At 45.9% G+C, this 20,072-nt stretch overlaps 1 protein-coding gene across 1 annotated transcript in view; it reads right to left on the bottom strand.

Annotated features, from left to right (window-relative positions):
* Positions 1-8,424: 8,424 nt before the first annotated feature.
* The window catches only part of GLRX3 (glutaredoxin 3), a 35,469-nt gene continuing 23,821 nt past the window's right edge, over positions 8,425-20,072 (bottom strand). The window contains exons 5-11 of the mRNA XM_069978938.1: positions 19,223-19,395; positions 19,074-19,135; positions 18,102-18,159; positions 17,971-18,023; positions 14,621-14,660; positions 12,250-12,342; positions 8,425-8,721 (exon numbers count right to left, since the gene is read on the bottom strand). Coding sequence (XP_069835039.1) covers positions 8,671-8,721; positions 12,250-12,342; positions 14,621-14,660; positions 17,971-18,023; positions 18,102-18,159; positions 19,074-19,135; positions 19,223-19,395 — 530 coding nt within the window. The 3' untranslated portion in view covers positions 8,425-8,670. The remainder of the gene's footprint in view (positions 8,722-12,249; positions 12,343-14,620; positions 14,661-17,970; positions 18,024-18,101; positions 18,160-19,073; positions 19,136-19,222; positions 19,396-20,072) is intronic.

Genomic DNA, 20,072 nt, shown 5'->3' with positions numbered 1-20,072 from the left:
ATTTTGGCATGTAATGGCCTAAATGCCCGATTTTGGCCAACGCAGCCACTGTATCAGTTGTCTCACACACACAGGCCATAAGTATAAGCGTAGCTCCTGAATCTATGTCAAGACAAATAAAAAATGTAGTATCAGCCACCTGAAGGGGGCGCCATATGTATACAGTGCCCAGACCAGGCATTTCAGGAGTTTGGAGATGAGTGAGCACTACTCCTTCATTACACTGCCAGGTTGGGGTTTTTATACAAGCCAAAGTGGTCCAAAGAAGTGGCTACTCTGCACCATTGGGTGGTGATTAGAGATGAGCGATCCTCAAGCATGCTCTGGTCCGTCCGAGCCCGAGTGTGCGGCATTAGATTTAAAGTGGCTTAAGAAGCTGGATGCAACACTAAGGAGTCCTGGAAAACATGGATTCAGCCATAGGCTTGAGGTTCTCTTATCTCTAATGGTGATCACTGCTTAGGCTGGGTTCACACTACATTTTGTTTTTATCCGTTTTTTAGCAAAAAAAAAAAAAAAAACGGATGAAAAAAACATGCAACTGTGTGCATCCATTTTGATCCGTTTTTCCATTATAAAAAAAAAAAAGCGGACACAAAACGCACACAATCACATCCATTATTATTATTTATTTTTATTTTTTTAAATGGATTGCAAAAACGTAGTGTGAACCCAGCCTTATCTGCAATTGGCAACATAGAGGAGCTGGCAATTTAGTGCAGCACAGGCTTTTATCATTACTAATATTACTATTTTTTAGTGCCTCCTATATTTCTCATGATCCCAGCTAAAGTAATTATATATATGGATGCAGCAGAGCTGGAATGAAGCAGATGGCGCTGTAAGAATAGTAGTGGGGAGTGTGCATGATCTGAAAACACGGAGTGCCTCTTTAATCGTTATAAAGCTCTCGTAAATCCCAGAGCTTCTTGCATGGACGGTCGGCGCTCTTCTACAAATAAAAGGTTAAGACACGTTCCGTAGCCATTAAGGCCAAAGGATAGAAGAATCAATAGTGCACTGACCTCCCTGGGAAGCAATCTTATAGTTTTGCTCATGCAGCAGGACACCACCTCAAACCCTGGCAGGTTCATGGTCTGCTCCTTCAGATGTGCACAGAACTACCAGAAGCACCATGGACTAGGAATACACTTACAATACAAGGCTATTGCATAATTTACTTCTCTTTAAAGGGAATCTGTCAGCACCTGTTCTGGTTCTGAGGTGGTGACAGTGTGATGAAGGTGTGTGTGTCTCTTAGTGCGGTGTGTTACCTTTATTTTTCAGATCGGTGCTGTACTTTGTCCCCAGTCTGTGCCGTAACTTTCTCCACAACTGTCAAAGAGGGGAAGTGGTGATACGTTCGTGCCGCACTTCGGCCCGCCTCACCACTACCTCCTCCCAGCTTCTCCTAAATGTTCATTTCGCCCATCCTCAGGCCTTCTGGCGACGTCATCTTTAGCTCCGGCGACCTGATTCGCGCATGCGCCGTAGTGTGTCGGAGTGGCGCAGGTGCACTGAGGGCCGAAGCCTATGCACTGAATGGCGTTAATCAGTGGCGCTCCAACGCACTACGGCACATGCGCAAATCAGGCCGCGGGAGTGCGGACAATGCACAGAACCAGGCAGCTAAAGATGACGTCGCCAGGAGGACGGGCGCATGAATATTTAAGAGAAGCTGGGAGGAAGTAGTGGTGAGGCGGGCCGAAGTGCAGCACGAACGCGTCACCACTCCCCCTCTTTGACAGTTGTGGAGAAAGTTACGGCACAGATTGGGGACAAAGTACAGCAACCATCTGAAAAATAAAGGTAACACACCGCACTAATGCTGCGTTTACACGGAACGATTATCGTGCGAATTCGAACGATAATCGTACGTGTAAAAGCAGCGAACGATCAAACGACGAGCGAGAAATCGTTCATTTTGATCTTTGAACATGTTCTCAAATCGTCCTTGATCGTTCGCAAAAAATTTGCAGATCGTTCTGTGTGAACAGTCGTTCGCCGATTTAACCAATGTGTGAAATAGGCTTAAGCGATCTCAAAACTATCGCAAAACGAATTTTCCGTACGATATATCGTACCGTCTAAACGCTGATTGTTAGGGGAAAAAAATTGTTACTCCGACATCATTAACCGTACGATCGGGCCAATTATCGTTTCATGTAAAGGCAGCATAAGAGACACACCTTCATCACACTGTCAGCACCAGAACAGGTGCTGACAGATTTCTTTTAAAGATCTCAAGTTTTCCCCTACTAATCAGCTGCTGTATGCAGGGGCGGTCTTGGCATTTCTGGGGCCCCAAGCGAAGTTATGTCTGGGCCCCCCCCCCCTCGACACTCGTTCCAAAACAATAGACCGCTGTGTGTTGCCCCCAATAGTATATACCCCTTGTTTGCTTCCCCCAGTAGTATATAGACCCCTGTGTGTTCCCCCAGTTATATATAGCCCCTCTGTGTGCTTCCCCCAGAAGTATATAGACCTCCTGTGTGCTGCCCCAGTTGCATATAGACCCCCTGTGTGCTGCCCCCTGTTGTATATACCCCTGTGTGCTCCCCCACTAGTATATAGGCCCCCTGTGTGCTCCCTCAGGGGTATTTATCCCCCCCTGTGTGCTCCCCCACTAGTATATAGGCCCCCTGTGTGCTCCCTAAGGGGTATTTAGCCCCCCTGTGTGCTCCCCCACTCGGATATAGACCTACTGTGTGCTCCCCCACTTGGATATAGACCCCTGTGTGCTCCTCCAGTAGTATATAAACCCCCTGTGTGGTTCCCCCAGTAGTATATAGACCCCCTGTGTGCCCCACCAGTATTATATAGACCCCTTGTGTGCTGCCCCAGTTGTATACAGACCCCTGTGTGCTCCACCAGTTATATATAGACCACCTGTGTGTCTCACAAGTAGTATATAGACCCCCTGTATGTTCCCCCAGTAGTATATAGACCCCCTGTGTGCCCCACCAGTAGTATATAGACCCCTGTGTGCTCCCCCAGTAGTATATAGCCCCCCCTGTGTGCTCTCCCACTTGGATATAGACCTCCTGTGTGCTCTCCAAGTTGTATATAGACCCCATTCTGCTGCCACAAGTAGTATATAGACCCCTGTGTGCTGCCCCTAGTAGTCTATAGCCCCCCTGTGTGCGTCCCCAGTAGTCTATAGCCCCCCTGTGTGCTCCCCCTGTTATATAGCCCCCCTGTGTGCTCCCCCCCAGTTATATAGACCCCCGATGTGCGCTCCCCAGTTAAACAGACCCCTCTGTGCTCCCCCTCCCATATAGTATATAACACAATAAAACAAACACTTATACTCACCCTGGTCCTGGCGTCTCCTCTTCTCTTCACTCTTGTGGCCACAGGAAGGGTTTTCCCTGCGGTCACAAGAGGCCGCACTCCCCTTGTCCTGGCGCCGATGCTCCAGTGATGTCACTGGAGCGCCGGCACCACAAGGACAAAGCTGCCACTTGTGACCGCAGGGAAAACCCTTCCTGCGGCCACAAGAAGGATTAACAGAAAGGGAGCCAATGTCTCCCGCCCTGCCAGTGCTGCTGCATGTAACTATGAGCGCTCATTACGAGTGCTCATAGTTACAGTTCAGATGGCAGCAGCAAGCGCGGCAGTGGCCCTGTCCAGCAGTCTTGAGCACAAGAGCGGGGCGTGGGGGCCCCCCTGGATGTTGGGGGCCCCCCTGGATGTTGGGGGCCCCAAGCGATCGCTTGGGGTGCTTGGTGCCAAAGACCGCCACTGGCTGTATGTCCTGCAGGAAGTAGAGTATTCTTTCCAGTCTGACACTGTGCTCTCTGCTGCCACCTCTGTCCATGTCAGGAACTGGTGACTGGAGAGGTTTTCTATGGGGATTTGCTACTGTTCTGGACAGCAGAGGCAGCAGTGAGCACTGTGTCAGACTGGAAAGAATACACCACTTCCTGCAAGACATACAGCAGCTGATAAGTATGGAAAATTTTGAGATAAAAAAAAAAAAGTAAATTACAAATTATAATCCGGCTCCATTCATTTCAATGCAACAAAGCTGAAAAACCAACACTCAAACTGAGGACAAGAGTGGTGCTGATTCTATAAGAAAGTGGCCAAGTTTTTCTAGGCAAACTTAGAAAATTCGAACGCGCTCAGCATTTGTAGGATATACTTTGCTAGATAATAGACCCTCTTTGGTATATTCACAGAGTTTACAGTGATGTTCTTATATAGGATCTATCGAGCATGCGCAGGTACTGTTGAACCCAAGCATGCAGCATTTGATTACCAGTGCCTGAAGAAGTTGTATGCAGCCCCACCATTAGAGAACAAGACAGAATGATCTCCCATGGATATATGGGCTTGGGCATTAAAAGGGTTATCCAGCGCTTCAAAAACATGGCCACTTTTGCTCCACTCTGGTCTCCAGTCAGGTGTAGTTTGCATTCAAAGCGACTCTGTACCCACAATCTGACCCCCAAACCGCTTGTACTTTCGGATAGCTGCTTTTAATCCAAGATCTCTCCTGGGGTCCGTTCGGCAGGTGATGCAGTTATTGTCCTAAAAAACTACTTTTAAACTTGCAGTCCTGTGCCCAACGGCCGTGGGCAAGATTGTGTGTGCATTAGGCTGGCACCACCCCTCCGTCCCTCCTCCCCACCCTCTTCATCATTAGGAATGCCTCTAGAACATTTTCTCCTGTCTGAACATTGCACAGGTGCCTTAACGATCCAGCCCATGTGCCGTGCTGACACAGCTGATGAATAGGAGGCAATCTGCCTGGAGCATTCCTAATGATTAGGAGGGTGGGGAGGAGGAACAGAGAGGGTGTGCCAGCCTAATGCATACATAATCTAGGCCATGGCCGTTGGGCACAGGGCTGCAATTTCAAAAGTTGCTTTTTAGGACAATAGCTGCATCCCCAGCCAAACTGACCCCGAGACAGATCTTGGATTAAAAGCAGCTATCTAAACGTACAAGTGGTTTGGGGGGGGTCAGATTGTGGGTACAGAGTCACTTTAAGCTCCATTTACTTCAATGAAACTGAGTTTCAAACCCCACCCAATCTGGAGACAAGAGTGGTGCAAAAGTGGCCATGTTTTTGTAGCACTGGATAACCCCTTTAACCCCTTAATGACCATGGGCGTACATTTACGCCCCCACTGCTTGTGCCTTAATGCAGGAGGGCATAAATGTACGCCCTGCCAGGGTCCCAGGCTATGGAGCGGCCTCACGAGCTGAGCTCGCTCCATAGCCGGTGAGGGACGGCTGCTATCTGCAGCCAGGCCCACACCCTCAATGGAGGGCCACCGCAATTGCGCGACCGACCGTCATTAACCCCTTAAACGCTGCAGCGTTTTAGTATAAGTGACCGGAGCATCTCCGCATGGCCTGACTGCCGGGGGTCTCTTACCTTTCTCCGTGCAGTCAGGTCTTTAGTCTGCTGATAGAGCCTGCCTGTGGCCTGTGGCAGACTGTATCAGAAGATCACAGATTACACTGATCCCTGCTATGCTATGGCATAGCAGTGATCAGTGTATGTAGTCAAATACATAGATGTAAAAGTCCCCTAAGGGGACTTAAAAAGTGGTAAAAAAAAGTGTTTTAAAAATTCCCCCAATAAAAGTGAAAATCACCCCCCCCTTCCTATTTTATACATAAAACACATTAAATAATAGTTAATGGACATATAATACACCGTAGCGTGCGTAATCGTCCGATTAAAATAAAACAATACTATTTCCGCACGGTGAACGACATGAACAAAAAGCGGTAAAAAACGCAGAGATTGCTTTTTTTAATGATATCTTATGTATAAATAAAATTAATAAAAAGTGATCAATACGTTTGACTTAATACTAAAAACTAGAGATCATGGCGCGAAAAATGATGTCCCATACGACCCCGTAGGTGAAACAATACAGCCATTTTAAATACACCTATTTGCAAATAAAAAAAGTTTTACTGCTAATAAGAATGGTAAAACGTTAGAAAACCTAGTAAACCTGCATATCGCTGTGTTCAGACCGACCTATAAAATAAAGAAAAAAATGTCAGTTTTACTGTAAAGTGCATTACATAGACATGGAACCCCACAAAATTTTTTGACCCAAGTTTACCCCATAAATGATATTTTGGGGGTTACGTCATTTATTTTATGGCAGATTGAAAAATACCATTACAAAGTGAATCTGCTCCTGAAAAAAAAAAACTTTCACATGGCCCTGTAGATGGAAAAATAAAAGTTATGGGTCTTAGAAGACGAGGAGGAAAAAAAACGCAAAAGTGACAATTGGCCCGGTTCTTAAGGGGTTAAATAGGCATTCCCACCTTTACAGCTGCCGGAGGTGGTCAGGACACCAAACAAGTCAGCTGTTCTATTCAAATTGTGTAACTCCTATTAAATTTAAGGCTATGTTCACACAATGCATAATGTACATTTACATTGCGTGAACCTAGCCTAATAGCAGATGCATAAAAAGCTGATCTCAGCTTCCCGACCATCTCAGGGGTCCCAAGCAGACAGGATGAAGAATGTTCTATTAAAGGGGTTATCTAGCGCTACAAAAACATGGCCACTTTTCCCCCTCTCTTGTCTCCAGATTGGATGGGGTTTCAAACTCAGTTCCATTGAAGTAAATGGAGCTTAATTGCAAACCGCACCTGAACTGGAGACAAGAGAGGGGGAAAAGTGGCCATGTTTTTGTAGCGCTGGATAACCCCTTTAAGGCCAAAGAAAAGAAGACAGAAGCAATAAGGCAAAAGAATGAAAGAACATCCATCTTCAAACTAATCTTCATTCAAGATGGCGTTATATTTCTGGTGATTTATAAACCTTCTTGGTCTGTCTTATATGGAAAGATTCTCATGTGCTGTATGGTATTCTGTGAATGTATTTGTTGTTAGAGGGGGTGATCACTTAATCATTGTGCTTCATTTTCACTAAAGGAGATGCCCGTCCCTGTAACACCCTGTCCTGTTGTGAATGGGCGGTCCTGTCCATAAAATGGCTGAGAGTTGAGCGGATTTCAGTGCGAAAATTACAGCAGGAGATCCACTGTGGTACGGTACTTGTGTATGTACCCTTAAAGGAGACCTGTCACCCCGGCTGCCAAGGCCGCCCGACCCCCCCCCCCCCCCCCCCCCCCCCCCCCCCCGCTGGAGCACCTTATACTTACCTCTTCCACGAAGTCCCAGTGCCGGATTCCGTCCCACCGCCGTGAAATCCCCGTCAGAAGCGAGTCCAACGCCCATAGAGAATGACTGCTCCAGGAACCATACCTTTAGATTTGTTAGCAGCTTAAAGAGACTCTGTCAGAAGGTTTATGGTGTCCTATCTCAGGGTCGCATAAACTAGTGACAGAGAAGCTGAACAGAATGATGGATCACTTACATTGTTCTGTGAAGCTGATCCAGAGATATCCTCCTGAATAACATGGACAATAAGTAGTCCTCTCCATTATGTGCATGAGCCCAGTAGTCCCAGATATTCATGAGCAGCAGTAAACTACCCACAACAGCTTTTTGGCAGTTATCTATCCATGCTGTGTATAGACAGTCACCTGTCAATCAGCAGCTGGAGGACAGGGGGAGGGGTGTGGCAAGAATCCGATTCTCCTGCATATTAGGAGAATGGCTGAATAAAATGACGTAAGTTCAACATTTCTGTCACTAGTTTATGCTGCCCGCATAAACCTAGTGGCAGATTCCCTTTAAGAGTCAAACTGGCGATCCTGAGCTTCAGTAGCAACCCTAACACCTCCCCCCTCCCCTGCTTGACAGATCTTAGCTTCCAGTCCTGTATGTAAATCAGTAAAAATAGAGCAAGGAGAGAAGCATGCTGGGAGGTGGACAACCCATCTTAAGACGTTATCCAGGATTAGAAAAACATAGCTGCTTTCTTTTAGAAACAGCGCCATTCTTGTCCTCAGTTTGCACGAGGCACTGCAGCGCAGTTGCACTAATGTCAATGGAGCAGAATTGTAATATCACACACGACCAGAGGCGCTGTTTTTAGAGATGACCCCAATACCAGTGACACCCAGAACAGGAGGAAGAGCAGGACAGCTGAGCTTAACCAGTAAAGCACTGGAGATATGAGCAAGGAATTATACATGACTGCACAATTATCTGGTGAAATGTTCTGCTCTTGTTACAACAGTCTTTTTTGTAATTGATCCTCCCTTTCATGGTCCAGGATAGCCCCAATAAATGTTGTAATCCCTCCAATGTGTGCCTGTCACAAAGCAGGTTAAAAATATTATTGTGCTAACAAGATGAGCCCTTTCCTTCTGCCCTACTAGGATAAAATGGATCATAGTGAGAGGTTTCAGACAACACGGCTGTACTGGCCAGAACCTCTGAATGGGCACCATGTAGTACCAGGTTTCTCCTGCAGGAGGTGCTCTGTGAAATGTTAGTATTGCCTCTAACGTAAGAGATGACAGCTGATTGTAACAATGTTTATTAAATTAAAACATTTGCGTCGATGTTCAATAGAAGTAAATTTCACATAAATGTACAGGAACACTGTCTTCTCCATTCCCTACTAGCTGTATCCTGTACAGACCATGACCTTGGAAGGAATCATTACAGAATAATATAGTAGCTGAGGTCCGGGAGACGAGGCCAAAGACCCAGGTCGGAGCAATATATTCATATATCAGCCAGTCTTCTCTATGCCATCCCTGTCCGTTAATGGCCACCCTTCAGCACGGACACCAATTCACCACTTTCTTTCAACTCCTGTATAGAGCAAACATGACATCGGATTAAGAAATCAATGTAACCAAAGCAAAGAGACATAATCCTATCATATCTGTATAAAGGAGGCAACGGGATGGATGCTTATGTACAGCACATAGACGCTAACTGCAGAACACTCGAAGGGTTCAAGTGTACCTGTCATCAGAAAAATGGATAGGTCACAGAGACATGTCGAAAGTTTTGACTAGTTGGGGCCTGAGTGTTCAGAAAGCGACCGATCAATAGAATAAGCTACAAGCAGCCTGTGCTGCTATATGTTTCTCTTCCCACTCTGTATCTCCCCCATAGAATTACATTATGTGGCCGCTCAGATCACATGACACAGCGATGGGAGAGAATGCGCTGAACACCCACTTCTCATGCCTCTTTCTCCTGACTGGTCACTGTCTAAACACTCAGACCCCAACCGACCAAAATTTATGTCAAAAGTTTTTTCTAATGACAGGTACACTTCAAGATCTCACATCCTAGCAGGGGGCAGCAACAAGGAAACTTAAGTCTATAACTCCAGAGACTAAATGTGACAGATAAAAGTCCCTTATGTGAATCAGGAACACACACTAGTGCTGTCACGGATAACAGAAATACTGCTTTAGGCTAAGTTCCCACACAGTATTTTTGCTCAGTATTTTGCAAACAAAACCAGGAGTGGATTGAAAACACAGAAAGGCTATGTTCACACAATGTTAAAATTTAGTGGATGGCAACCATTTAATGGCAAATAACGGCCATTTTTTAAAATAACAGTATTCATCATTATATGGCGGCCATCCACTCAATTTCCACAGTGTGTGAACATAGCCTTCCTGTGTCTTCAATCCACTCCTGGTTTTGGTTGCAAAAATACTGTGTGGGAACATAGCCTTAAAGTGAATCTTTCAGCTGCAATTCAGCATCCAAATGGCTGATTTAATTTAGTCAAGGGGACACATGTGACCTTTTATATATCTGTCCATAACAGAGAAAAACGCATCTGGTGCCAAGTGTCATAAAGGCGTTCCCAAGCCCCTGCAGTGTTGCAAGCTGGAAACACTCCCCCTTCCATCCTTATCCCAGCTTGATGGACAGTTAGAGCCCTATTCCACCGGACAATTATCGTTCAGATTATCGTTAAATCGTTCGAATCTAAAAGATAATCGTTCGGTAGAAATGCAGTTAACGATTAACGACCGAACGAGAAATCGTTGATCACTTCATAAAGCCCGTATTCCACGGGTCGTAGGAGGAGCAAACGAGCGCTCTCAGCGCTCGTTTGCTCCTCGTTCGCCGCTCGCTGCCGCCGCTATTCAACACGGCTGCAGCGAGTGGGTGAGTGCGGGAGGGGGCGACGGGGAGCTGCGGGGGGGCTGCCCGGGGGATCGCTAGATCGTCCGGGCAGCCCATAGGATATAGCAGCGTCTGCTGCCGATGCTCCTATTCAACGGAGCGACGGCAGCAGATCGCTGCTATATCAGTCGCTTGTTTTTCAACATGTTGAAAAACAAGCGACTGCAACGATCAGCCGACATGAACGATGTCGGCTGATCGTTGCACTCTATTCCACGGAACGATTATCGTCCGTAGCGGTCGATATCGTCCGAAAACGAACGATAATCGTTCCGTGGAATAGGGCCATAAGACCTGGACCTATTTTTATCGTTGCTCGATCACAAAACGTTCACAAATCGTTCGCATTGAATAAGACATCGTTCGGTCGTTTGCAATAGATACGAACGCAATAGCGAATAAATAGCGAAGAAGAAACAATCGCAATTACGATCATAAGTAACGATTATCGTTCCATGGAAATGAGTGAACGTTTTCAGGTCTTTCGCAATAGCGGTCGTTTGAGATCGTTAACGATTATGCAAACGATAATCGTCCGGTGGAATAGGGCCTTTAGAGGGAAGCTGCTCTGTGCTCACGAGTTGTGCTGACAGACAGGAGCCCTCTCCTCATCAAAAGCCTTATGCCCCTATTCCACAGCTCTCAGCGCTCGTTTGCTCCTCGTTCCCCACTCGCTGCTATTCAATGTGGGGGGCTGCCCGGGGGATCGCTGATCGTCCGGGCAGCCCATAGGATATAGCAGCGTCTGCTGCCGATGCTCCTATTCAACGGAGCGACGGCAGCAGATCGATGCTATATCAGTCGCTTGTTTTTCAACATGTTGAAAAACAAGCGACTGCAACGATCAGCCGACATGAACGATGTCAGCTGATCGTTGCACTCTATTCCACCGGACGATTATCGTCCGTATCGGCCGAATACGAACGATAATCGTTCCGTGGAATAGGGCCTTTAGGGTCCATTTACACAGAAAGATTATCTGACAGATTATCTGCCAAAGATTTGAAGCCAAAGCCAGGAATGGATTTGAAAAGAGGAAAAATCTCAGTCTTTCCTTTATGACCTGATCTCTGTTCAGTCTGTTTCTGGCTTTGGCTTCAAATCTTTGGCGGATAATCTTTCTGTGTAAATGGACCCCGTTTTTCAGTAACGTAATAAAAAAGAAAATATGCAAATGAATCTGTCAGGAGCACTGGGGGCATTGCTCGGCCCCTCAGTGCACCATCCCACCCACCCACTGCCTCCTATGTCTTCCTATGTAAGCATATTCGTATATGCATAAGTAGTGACATCTCCAGATCTCGCACATGTGTAGTGACGGGCTGCTGTGCAAGATCCGCAGAGAAATGAGAGATGTCCCTACTTATGCATAAGTAGGAGGACGTAGGAGGTGTCAGGTGGGATGGTGGACTGAGGGGCCGAGGAACAAATTTTTATGACATTACTGGACAGCGACGCAGAGGAGCAACATAAGACAACCCGCAGAGGGATCAGCAACTACTCAGCTCCAGGTACCTATCAGCAGGTTCATACATACAAACCTGCTGCTAGGTACCTGGTACTGTGTTTTCCTTTACATAGCTGGAAGTGGAAGTAATTGCTATTGAGGCTGTTGCAGAAGGATGGAAGTTGTATATTACAACCAGCACCTGCTACTAACACAACAGCATGCAGCATTTGCATTCTCACAGTAACCAACACTATATTACTCATTGCCACTAACAAACCTTGGCACAAGATGTAGCTGTGTGTTCCTCCATGTGTTGCTTTAAAAAGGGTTATACAGCGCTACAAAAACATGGCCACTTCAGCCCCACTGTTGTCTCCAGTTCAGGTGTGCTTTGCAATTAAGCTCCATTTACTTCAATGGAACAGAGTTTCAAAACCTGCACCCAACCTGGAGACAAGAGTGGTGCAAAAGTGGCCATGTTTTTGTAGCCCTGGATAACCCCTTTAAAAAAAACATGGCCCATTTCTTTCAGAGACAGCCCCACTCTTGTCTCCAGCTTGGGGCGGGGTTTTGCTGCTCAGTTCCATTGAAGTGAATGGAGCTTCATTGCAAACTGCACCTGAACTGAAGACAAGAGTCGTGTCGTCTCTGAAAGAAAGTGGCCATGTTTTTGTAGTGCTGGATAACCCCTTTAACCCTTTTATGTTTAATAACTATAGTCAAAATGTTACCTTGACAATGTCCAAGCCCCCAACAAGCTCTCCTTTCACATACAGCTGCGGGTAAGTGGGCCAGTTTGAGTATGTTTTTAATCCTTGCCGAACCTTCAAGAAAGAAGAAAAAAAAAAACAGATAATACAACCAATAAGATAGAGAAATATTTTACATGTAGAGGATAAGAACCTGCTCCATAGCCTGCACCTAAATCACTCCCTGCACTGGCTACTAAAGGGAATTGCATCAGAAGAGAATAAAATAACCCTTGGTAACTAGAAGTAATCCGCGGCCAGAGTTGGACAGTCTATAAGAGTCCGTTCACATACAGGATCCGCAGTGGATTTGACACTGTGTTCCATCATTTAGTTACATTGACATCTGCAGCATCAGATCCTGTGTGAATGGATCCTTAATCTGTTTCTGGAATAGCTCTGGAGTAGATACCAACACCACCATGTCGGTATGCCACTAAATTTTCTGAAAATTTTCCAACATAAAATACTGTTCCCTACACTCGAATGAAGTTGATTCTGCATCATGTGGGTGGATTCTATATCCCTGCTTAGATATATAGGGCAATCGGAGAAATGTCTGCACCAAATGGGACACTTGTAAATGTATCTTTTGAGCCCTAAAGGGCAAATCAATTATGCAGCGTGACCAGAAGACATGCCGCTCAGCCATATTGGTTGTGGTCTATTTTTCACAGAAAGCAATGAAGTCTATAGTCCACATACAAATGCACATTTAACAATAAGATAACATGGGGACTTCTTTTATTACACTATTATTATATAAATAAATAGCTGGAAATGTTTTAAAGGGGTTCTGCATCTTAAATAATCCCTGGTTGTTTGAAGCGGCCCTTGACAGTAATCAGATTACACAGTGGTCCCCAGCGATCGGCTGTAATCTGTGATAAACCGATCAGTTAGGAGCCTATTCCACGGAGAGATAACCAGCCAAATTGGCCCGATTCGGCCAATTATCGCTCTCCGTGGAATAGAGAGAATGATCAGCCGATGATCGTGTCATCGGCTGATCGTTCATTTAGGTTCAAACCTAAAGTCACCTGTTCCCATCCGCGCATCGCTACGTGGAATAGCAGGCGCGGCGGGCAACAGACGATTTCACAAACATCATACTTTACCTGTCAAGGCTGCAGGTCTTCTTCTCCCAGTCCCACGCCGCAGCAGCTTCGGAGCAGCCTGTCTGAGCTGACAGACCGCTCAGCCATTGACTGGCCAGGACCGCTTCGGCCAGTGATTGGCTGAGCAGTCTGTCAGTTCAGACAGGCCGCACCGAAGCTGCTGCGGCGCGGGACGGGGAGAAGGAGAATACCTGAAGCCTGGGCAGGTAAAGTATGAAACAAGGGCTGCAAGGACATTGGTAACGATGTCCCTGCAGCCCTCACTAAACGACTGTCGGGCCGTAGAATAGGCCCAGTAAACGAGCGCCGGTCTAGCAGATCCGCGCTTGTTTACATCGTTGATCGGGCCCTGGTCGGCCCTAGGAATACCACCCTTAGGGTCCTATTACACGAGCCCAATCAATAATGTAAACGAGTGCCAATCTGCTAGATCAACACTTGTTTACTGAGCCTATTACACGGCTAGATAATAGTTAAGCAAGGGCTGCACGGACATCGTTAGTGATGTCCTTGCAGCCCTTGCCCTAAACTGTAATAAATTACCTTTCCACTCTCCCGGTCTTCTACAGCGATGCGGCTGTAGCTTCAGAGCGGTCTCTGAGCTGACAGGCCACTCTAAAGCTGCCGTCGTGGCTCTGGGAAGCAAGGAGAGGACCGGGAGCGTGTAGAGGTAATGTATTACAGCCGTGCATCACTATTACATGTAGTGATGCATAGTCGGCGGCCCATGATTTTAGGTCTAGACCTAAAGACAGGATCAGCTGACGATCATTTCATCAGCTGATCGTTGTTTGAGGCACCACGACAGGGGGAAATTAAGTAATACACAAATCCCATTCAAATCAATAACCTGTCCATGTAATGCAGAAAAGACCAGGTCCTCCACTGCGGGAGACACTCTGTGTAATTGTAGTACACCAGGGGTGTCATACTGTGATCCTCCAGCTGTTGCAAAGCTACAATTCTCATCCTGTGTGGACAGACAAAGCTAAAGCTATCCAGACATGTTATGAAACGTATTTTTGCAACAGCTGGAGGATCAGAGTATGACACCCCTGTTCTACACTATGGCCAGACATGAGGATCATCGACAGGGAAGATCACTTTCTTATTTTAGAAATCCCTGATAGCATATATGACAGTCTTCTAAACTGGACAACCCCTTTAACAATTCACATCAATGACTATTACAGTAATGAAAAATTCAATTTGAAAACAAAATGTACAATTCTTACCTCCTCATCCTCCAAGATGTCAAAGGTGTCATAATCCACACTAAAAAAAAAAAATGTAGTTATTATTCAGGATCACGAAGCAGCTTATTTTTCTATTGGGCTTCTGAAAGGAGTGAAATGTCTAGAAGATATTCTGGGTTCTGAGAAGATCTAGTGCCCCAATAACTAAGAACTCAGCCTTAAAGTGAATGTATCATTTGTGTTGCATATGAATAGAGTGGGGAAGCCGGTGCCCCAGTACTTTTTTTTGAATCGTGGCCCAGTTCCCGTACACAGCACTGGTCTATTACCGAGCACCGGCCCAGGTTGAAGCACTGGAGGCGATCAAGCCCACCCCCAGTGGGAGGAAAGCCCTGCCCCTCTATGACAAGGCTCCATTGATTCTTATGGAGCCGCATCATAGAGGGGAAGGGGATTCCTGCCAATGGAGGTGGGATGGCCCGTCCGGGGCACTGGCTTCCCAGGGCACCAGCGCCGTTCTATTCACATGCAACACTTAAAAGGAGAATTCCGGTGAAAATTGTTATTAAAATATTGTATTGTCCCCCAAAAGTTATACAAATTACCAATATAGACTTATTACGGAAAATGCTTATAGTGCTTTTTTCCCTGCACTTACTACTGCATAAAGGCTTCACTTCCTGGATAACATGGTGATGTCACTTCCTGGATAACATGGTGATGTCACTTCCTGGATAACATGGTGATGTCACTTCCTGGATAACATGGTGATGTCACTACCAGACTCCCAGAGCTGTGCGGGCTGTGGCTGCTGGAGAGGATGATGGCAGGGGGACACTGAGGGACACAGGGCACTGGAGGGACACTGAGCATCCCTCTGCCATCATCCTCTCCAGCAGCCACAGCCCGCAGAGCTCTGGGAGTCGGGTAGTGACATGTTATCCAGGAAGTGAAGCCTTGATGCAGTAGTAAGTGTAGGGAAAAAAGCACTTTATAAGCATTTCTAGTAATAAGTGAATATTGGTGATTTGTATAACTTTTGGGGGGCGATACAATACTTTAATAAAAACTTTCACCAGACTTCTCCTTTAAAGCGAAAGTACTTGATGGTACATTCAGTTAAAAAAAAATATGGCTCTGGATATCAGAGTTTCTTATTCCAGACACAGAGACTTTGAGAGCCAGATCTTTACATTTTTCAGTCAGGATGAGAGGTCATTTTCAATGCCACCGTTTTTTCATTATTTTTGAGTCGCTGATGAACTTTCATTTTTCTATGCCATTCATTGTATAATTTAAGTAACAATATAATCTTATTCTATGGCTTCACACGTTTACATTAATACCAGATAGTCCGCCCCCCCTCCCCCCACCCGCCACAGGAAAAGAGATACTTGCATTGGCAAATTCTGAGTCTCAAAACTTTTTATTCTCCATCCATGTAGCTTCATAAACACTTATGTTTTTCAGCAAGCCAAGATATATCTTTAATGGCCCCTTTTAGGATGCACACAACCCACCGATTAACTTTTAGTCAATTTTTTTATTTTTTCTTAGAGGTAAGGAACAGCACCACCCTGTGGTAGTAGTAGGTGGGTGCATCCAGTCTAAGGGGTCATTCACGTTTCCATAAAACATGGGACCACGGACTATGAAGATGCGCAATGGAATGAATTACCTTCCGGCATCATGTATCATTATGATACGGGAGTGCCGAAAGCAGGACACAGCCGCAGAGTACTGTGTTTCAGGGAAACCTGTGAATGCCTCCTATGTCTGGATCAAAGTCTCCTAAATATTGCTGTAAAAACCGCAGCACTCTAAACCAAATCATACACACAAAAATGGTGGTGTTCTGACTGCATTTTATTGCATCGAAAAAAAACCTGTCTGAGGCAGCAGAATCATCATCATTTTGTGTGTATGATGCAATGAAGGCACAGTCATTTGATGTGTGTATATATATATATATATATATATATATATATATATACACATATATACACACACACACACACTTACTTATTAATCAATCAGCTGCTCAGTTACAAATACTGGTCCCCTGAGTAAGGGCCAGTTCACACTGAGCAAGATCGTCGGAATTCCGCAGTGCTCAGTGTGCTGCTGTAAGTGAATGGAGAGGGCGCGCGCTTGTCCGCTGCTGCCGCTCTCTGCTCAAAGGACTAACATGTTTATTCTTTGAAAATCGGCTATTGCTTCATTCACTTGAGACTGCCAAAAAATGAAAAGTGCTGAACTTTAAAAGCTCCTTAAATTGAGCATGCAAGTCTTTGGATCCACTGCTGAATGCTTTAAAGTGTCACTGTCATTACAAGAACTTTGTAATTGGGTTTATTAGCCGAAAAATTTTTATCATGAAAAAGCAGTTTGAAGCTCTCCCCCCTGTCTTCATTGTTCTCTATGGAGAGGGGAGGGGTGGAGGGAGATGAGGCATTAAAACAGGACAACAAAAAGTTAATTTACAGCTACATCACCGGGCTATCTCCTCTGAAGTCAGCACTGACCTCTCTAACCTCTGAATAGCGGCTTTCATGCAGTTCCTGCTGTGTAATCCTTTGTTCTCTGCTCTCTGCTGGCAACTAATCTCCCTCTTCCCCCCTCCCCTCTCCATAGAACAGACAGGGCACGACTGATGTAAAAGAGTTGATATTTCCTGATAATGAGCAGTGAACGAGAGAGGGGGGGGGGGGAGGGGGCGGGATACCTGGGAAAAGGCTTTTTGAATGCAGATAATGGCATATTTGCCTAATAAACCTAATTAAAAAGTTTCTTAAAATAGACTGGACTATTGATTTCTGCCAAAAAAAAATATATAGATACATATAAAGAAAGAAAGAAAGAAAGAAAGAAAGAAGGAAAGAAAGAAATAATGAAGTGACTGACACTTTAAGCCCCTATTACATGGGGCGATCAGCTGGAGCAAGCGAGCACTGACCTGTCAGAGCTGGCTTGCTCCTTGCCGGCGCTATTACACCGGCACCGACAGCAAGCAAGAGCCGGGGGGGGACAGGGAGCTGCCCATAGGAGATAGAGGCGGTCTGCTGCCACCGCTCCTGTTAAACGGAACGACTGCAGCAGATCGTTGCTAGGCTGATCGTTGCCGTTTCAGCCAGTTGAAAGACAACGATCAGCTGACATCATGCACGTCAGCTGAACGTTGTCTTCTATCACACAAAGCGATTATCGGTCGAACATGGACAATAATCGCTTTGTGTAATAGGGCGTTTAATCGCAACATCCAAGATGGACTTGTCTCTGCAGTGACAGCCTGCTTGCTCAGTCACTGAATGAAGCAGGCCCCTACACAGACTAGCAAAATGTAATCACATATTTCCCAGATAGCCAGGAGCTCTGTGTATACAACGTACCTCGCATTGTTCAGGATCTCCAGAATCTGTCGGCTAAATCCGCACTTGGCCATCTGAAAAATATATAAGGGTTAGAAGTTTTCATTTGACAAGAGAAAAAAAATACACACACCTATATCTGTCTTTAATACCTGTTTGTTCCCTTTCATGAATAGGATGACTGGGGCTCTGTTAATAAGGGCCTTAAGTCTGAAAAATAAAAGCAAAATATTATTTAGCTACAGTTATGGCCACTAGGGACAAGCTGTGTGACCGTGTGATGTCCAGAGACTGGGAAACCGGAGCCATCAGGACTACGGTCAATATCGGTGAGTGTAACTTTTAAGGCCCCCCCCCCATACACATTACACTTTTTTTAGCCATACCCAATATAAGGTGTAAGGGGCTCTCCCAACTGACCACAGTCAGTGGTGACAGGGGTTGGGTGTGATGGAAAGTCACCACCCAACCCCTTTGTTTCTGGAGAGATAAGCCGCAGCCAGAGCTTTCTGGCTGTGGCTTAACCCTCCGCTCCCCCACAGAGAACACAGTAACACTCGACTGTGGTGAACATTCCATTGTATGGGGAGAATGGAAGAGATAACTGACGGCCGAACGATCACTGTTAGATATTGAAGTTGTATGGCCACGTTTAAACGTACCATCACAGAGAAAACTTTTGGCATGTCACAAGGATACATAAAAGGTTTTTTAAATCAGCTGGGTTTGAGCCCTCAGACTGAGTCCAATCAGGAGAATTGGGGAGGGGGGGACATAGTGCCGTGGACTATGACAGCGAGACAGCCCCATAAACTTACATTATCTGGCCTTTTCAATAACGTGGTGCCATATTTACACATATTTTATCTGTATTTAAAGGGATGTCTTCTACTCCCCAGAAAACCCCTTTAAGGTAGGGCTAAATAGGTGTTTTAAAGTCAAGTAACCCCTTTACCTGCCTGGGGTCTGAACACCAGACATTGCTCCATACTGCAGTTATATAGAGAATCAGTATCTATATAACATAGCAGGATCAGGCACCGCTGTATATCTAGGATATCAGTACAAGCTGAAGCACTGTGCTCCCTTATATACCATGCACTATATTACAGCTAGCCTCCTACCTGTCTTCCAGGCTCTGGGCCTTGGGGCACATTGTTTCCAGCTCCCCTGATGCCTCCATCTCCTGGAGATGAGAATACAGGTTAGACGTGACAGCTGTATCCTAGCAGTGTCATGACGCTCGGTGCCAGGGACGGATGCCGCAGCTCACCTTGACAATGTCCAGTCCTCCAATTAGTTCTCCATTGATGTACAGCTGGGGATACGTGGGCCAGTTGGAGAAGGTCTTCAGTCCCTGCCGCACCTCCTCATCGGACAGAATATCAAAGTTGCTAAATTGGACTTTATGCTTGTTAAGGATACCCAGAATTTGTCGGCTAAATCCTGCAAGACAGTAAATCCGGTCTCAGTAGAGGTGGTTTCATTCCTTAAATAAAGCGGATTATACTGTATGAGCTATAGAAGCGCACACTAGATCCAGCTGTCACTGATAGTCTTCTTGCAGCCATGTTTGCCTACATTATAAAGGCCTGTGATGTCTGTACCACCCTCGCTCTCTTGTTGGGTACCCCCTTATAACTCATCTCAAAGAGGGTCCCGATGCTCATACTGCAACACTGAATGCTTTACTGTACATCCCACTGATATCTATGGGTCATCCATTATTTTTAATGGTCGTGTCTGCTGCACCTATTCTCTGTATAAGCTTCTTCCTTCTGGCTTATAGAGATGGGCGATGATTCAGACGCTCTAATAAAACACGACCTGGAGGTGTAAGTCCTTGTGTTTTCTCTAGTGGGTAGTTTAATTATTTCATCCGTCCTTTTCTGATCTGCAACAAACACAAGCAAAAGATGCTGATGTGACAGGCTCCCGACCCCCTGTTAGATCCCCCTATACTAACCTCATCACGCCGGGTCCCGCTTCCTGAGCCGGTCGGGTGACTGAGATTTCAGCGCCAGAAGCCCGGCGGCCGCGCTCACAGGAGAGTCAGATGCTCATAGAGAATGAATGGGGAGTCCGATGCTCCGTCATTCTCTATGAGCATCGAACTCTCCTGT

Source organism: Dendropsophus ebraccatus, chromosome 8, assembly GCF_027789765.1.
Source record: "Dendropsophus ebraccatus isolate aDenEbr1 chromosome 8, aDenEbr1.pat, whole genome shotgun sequence".
Lineage (NCBI taxonomy): Eukaryota > Metazoa > Chordata > Amphibia > Anura > Hylidae > Dendropsophus > Dendropsophus ebraccatus.
The sequence above is the reverse complement of the archived record's forward strand: the minus strand, read 5'-3'. Positions and strand labels throughout refer to the sequence as shown.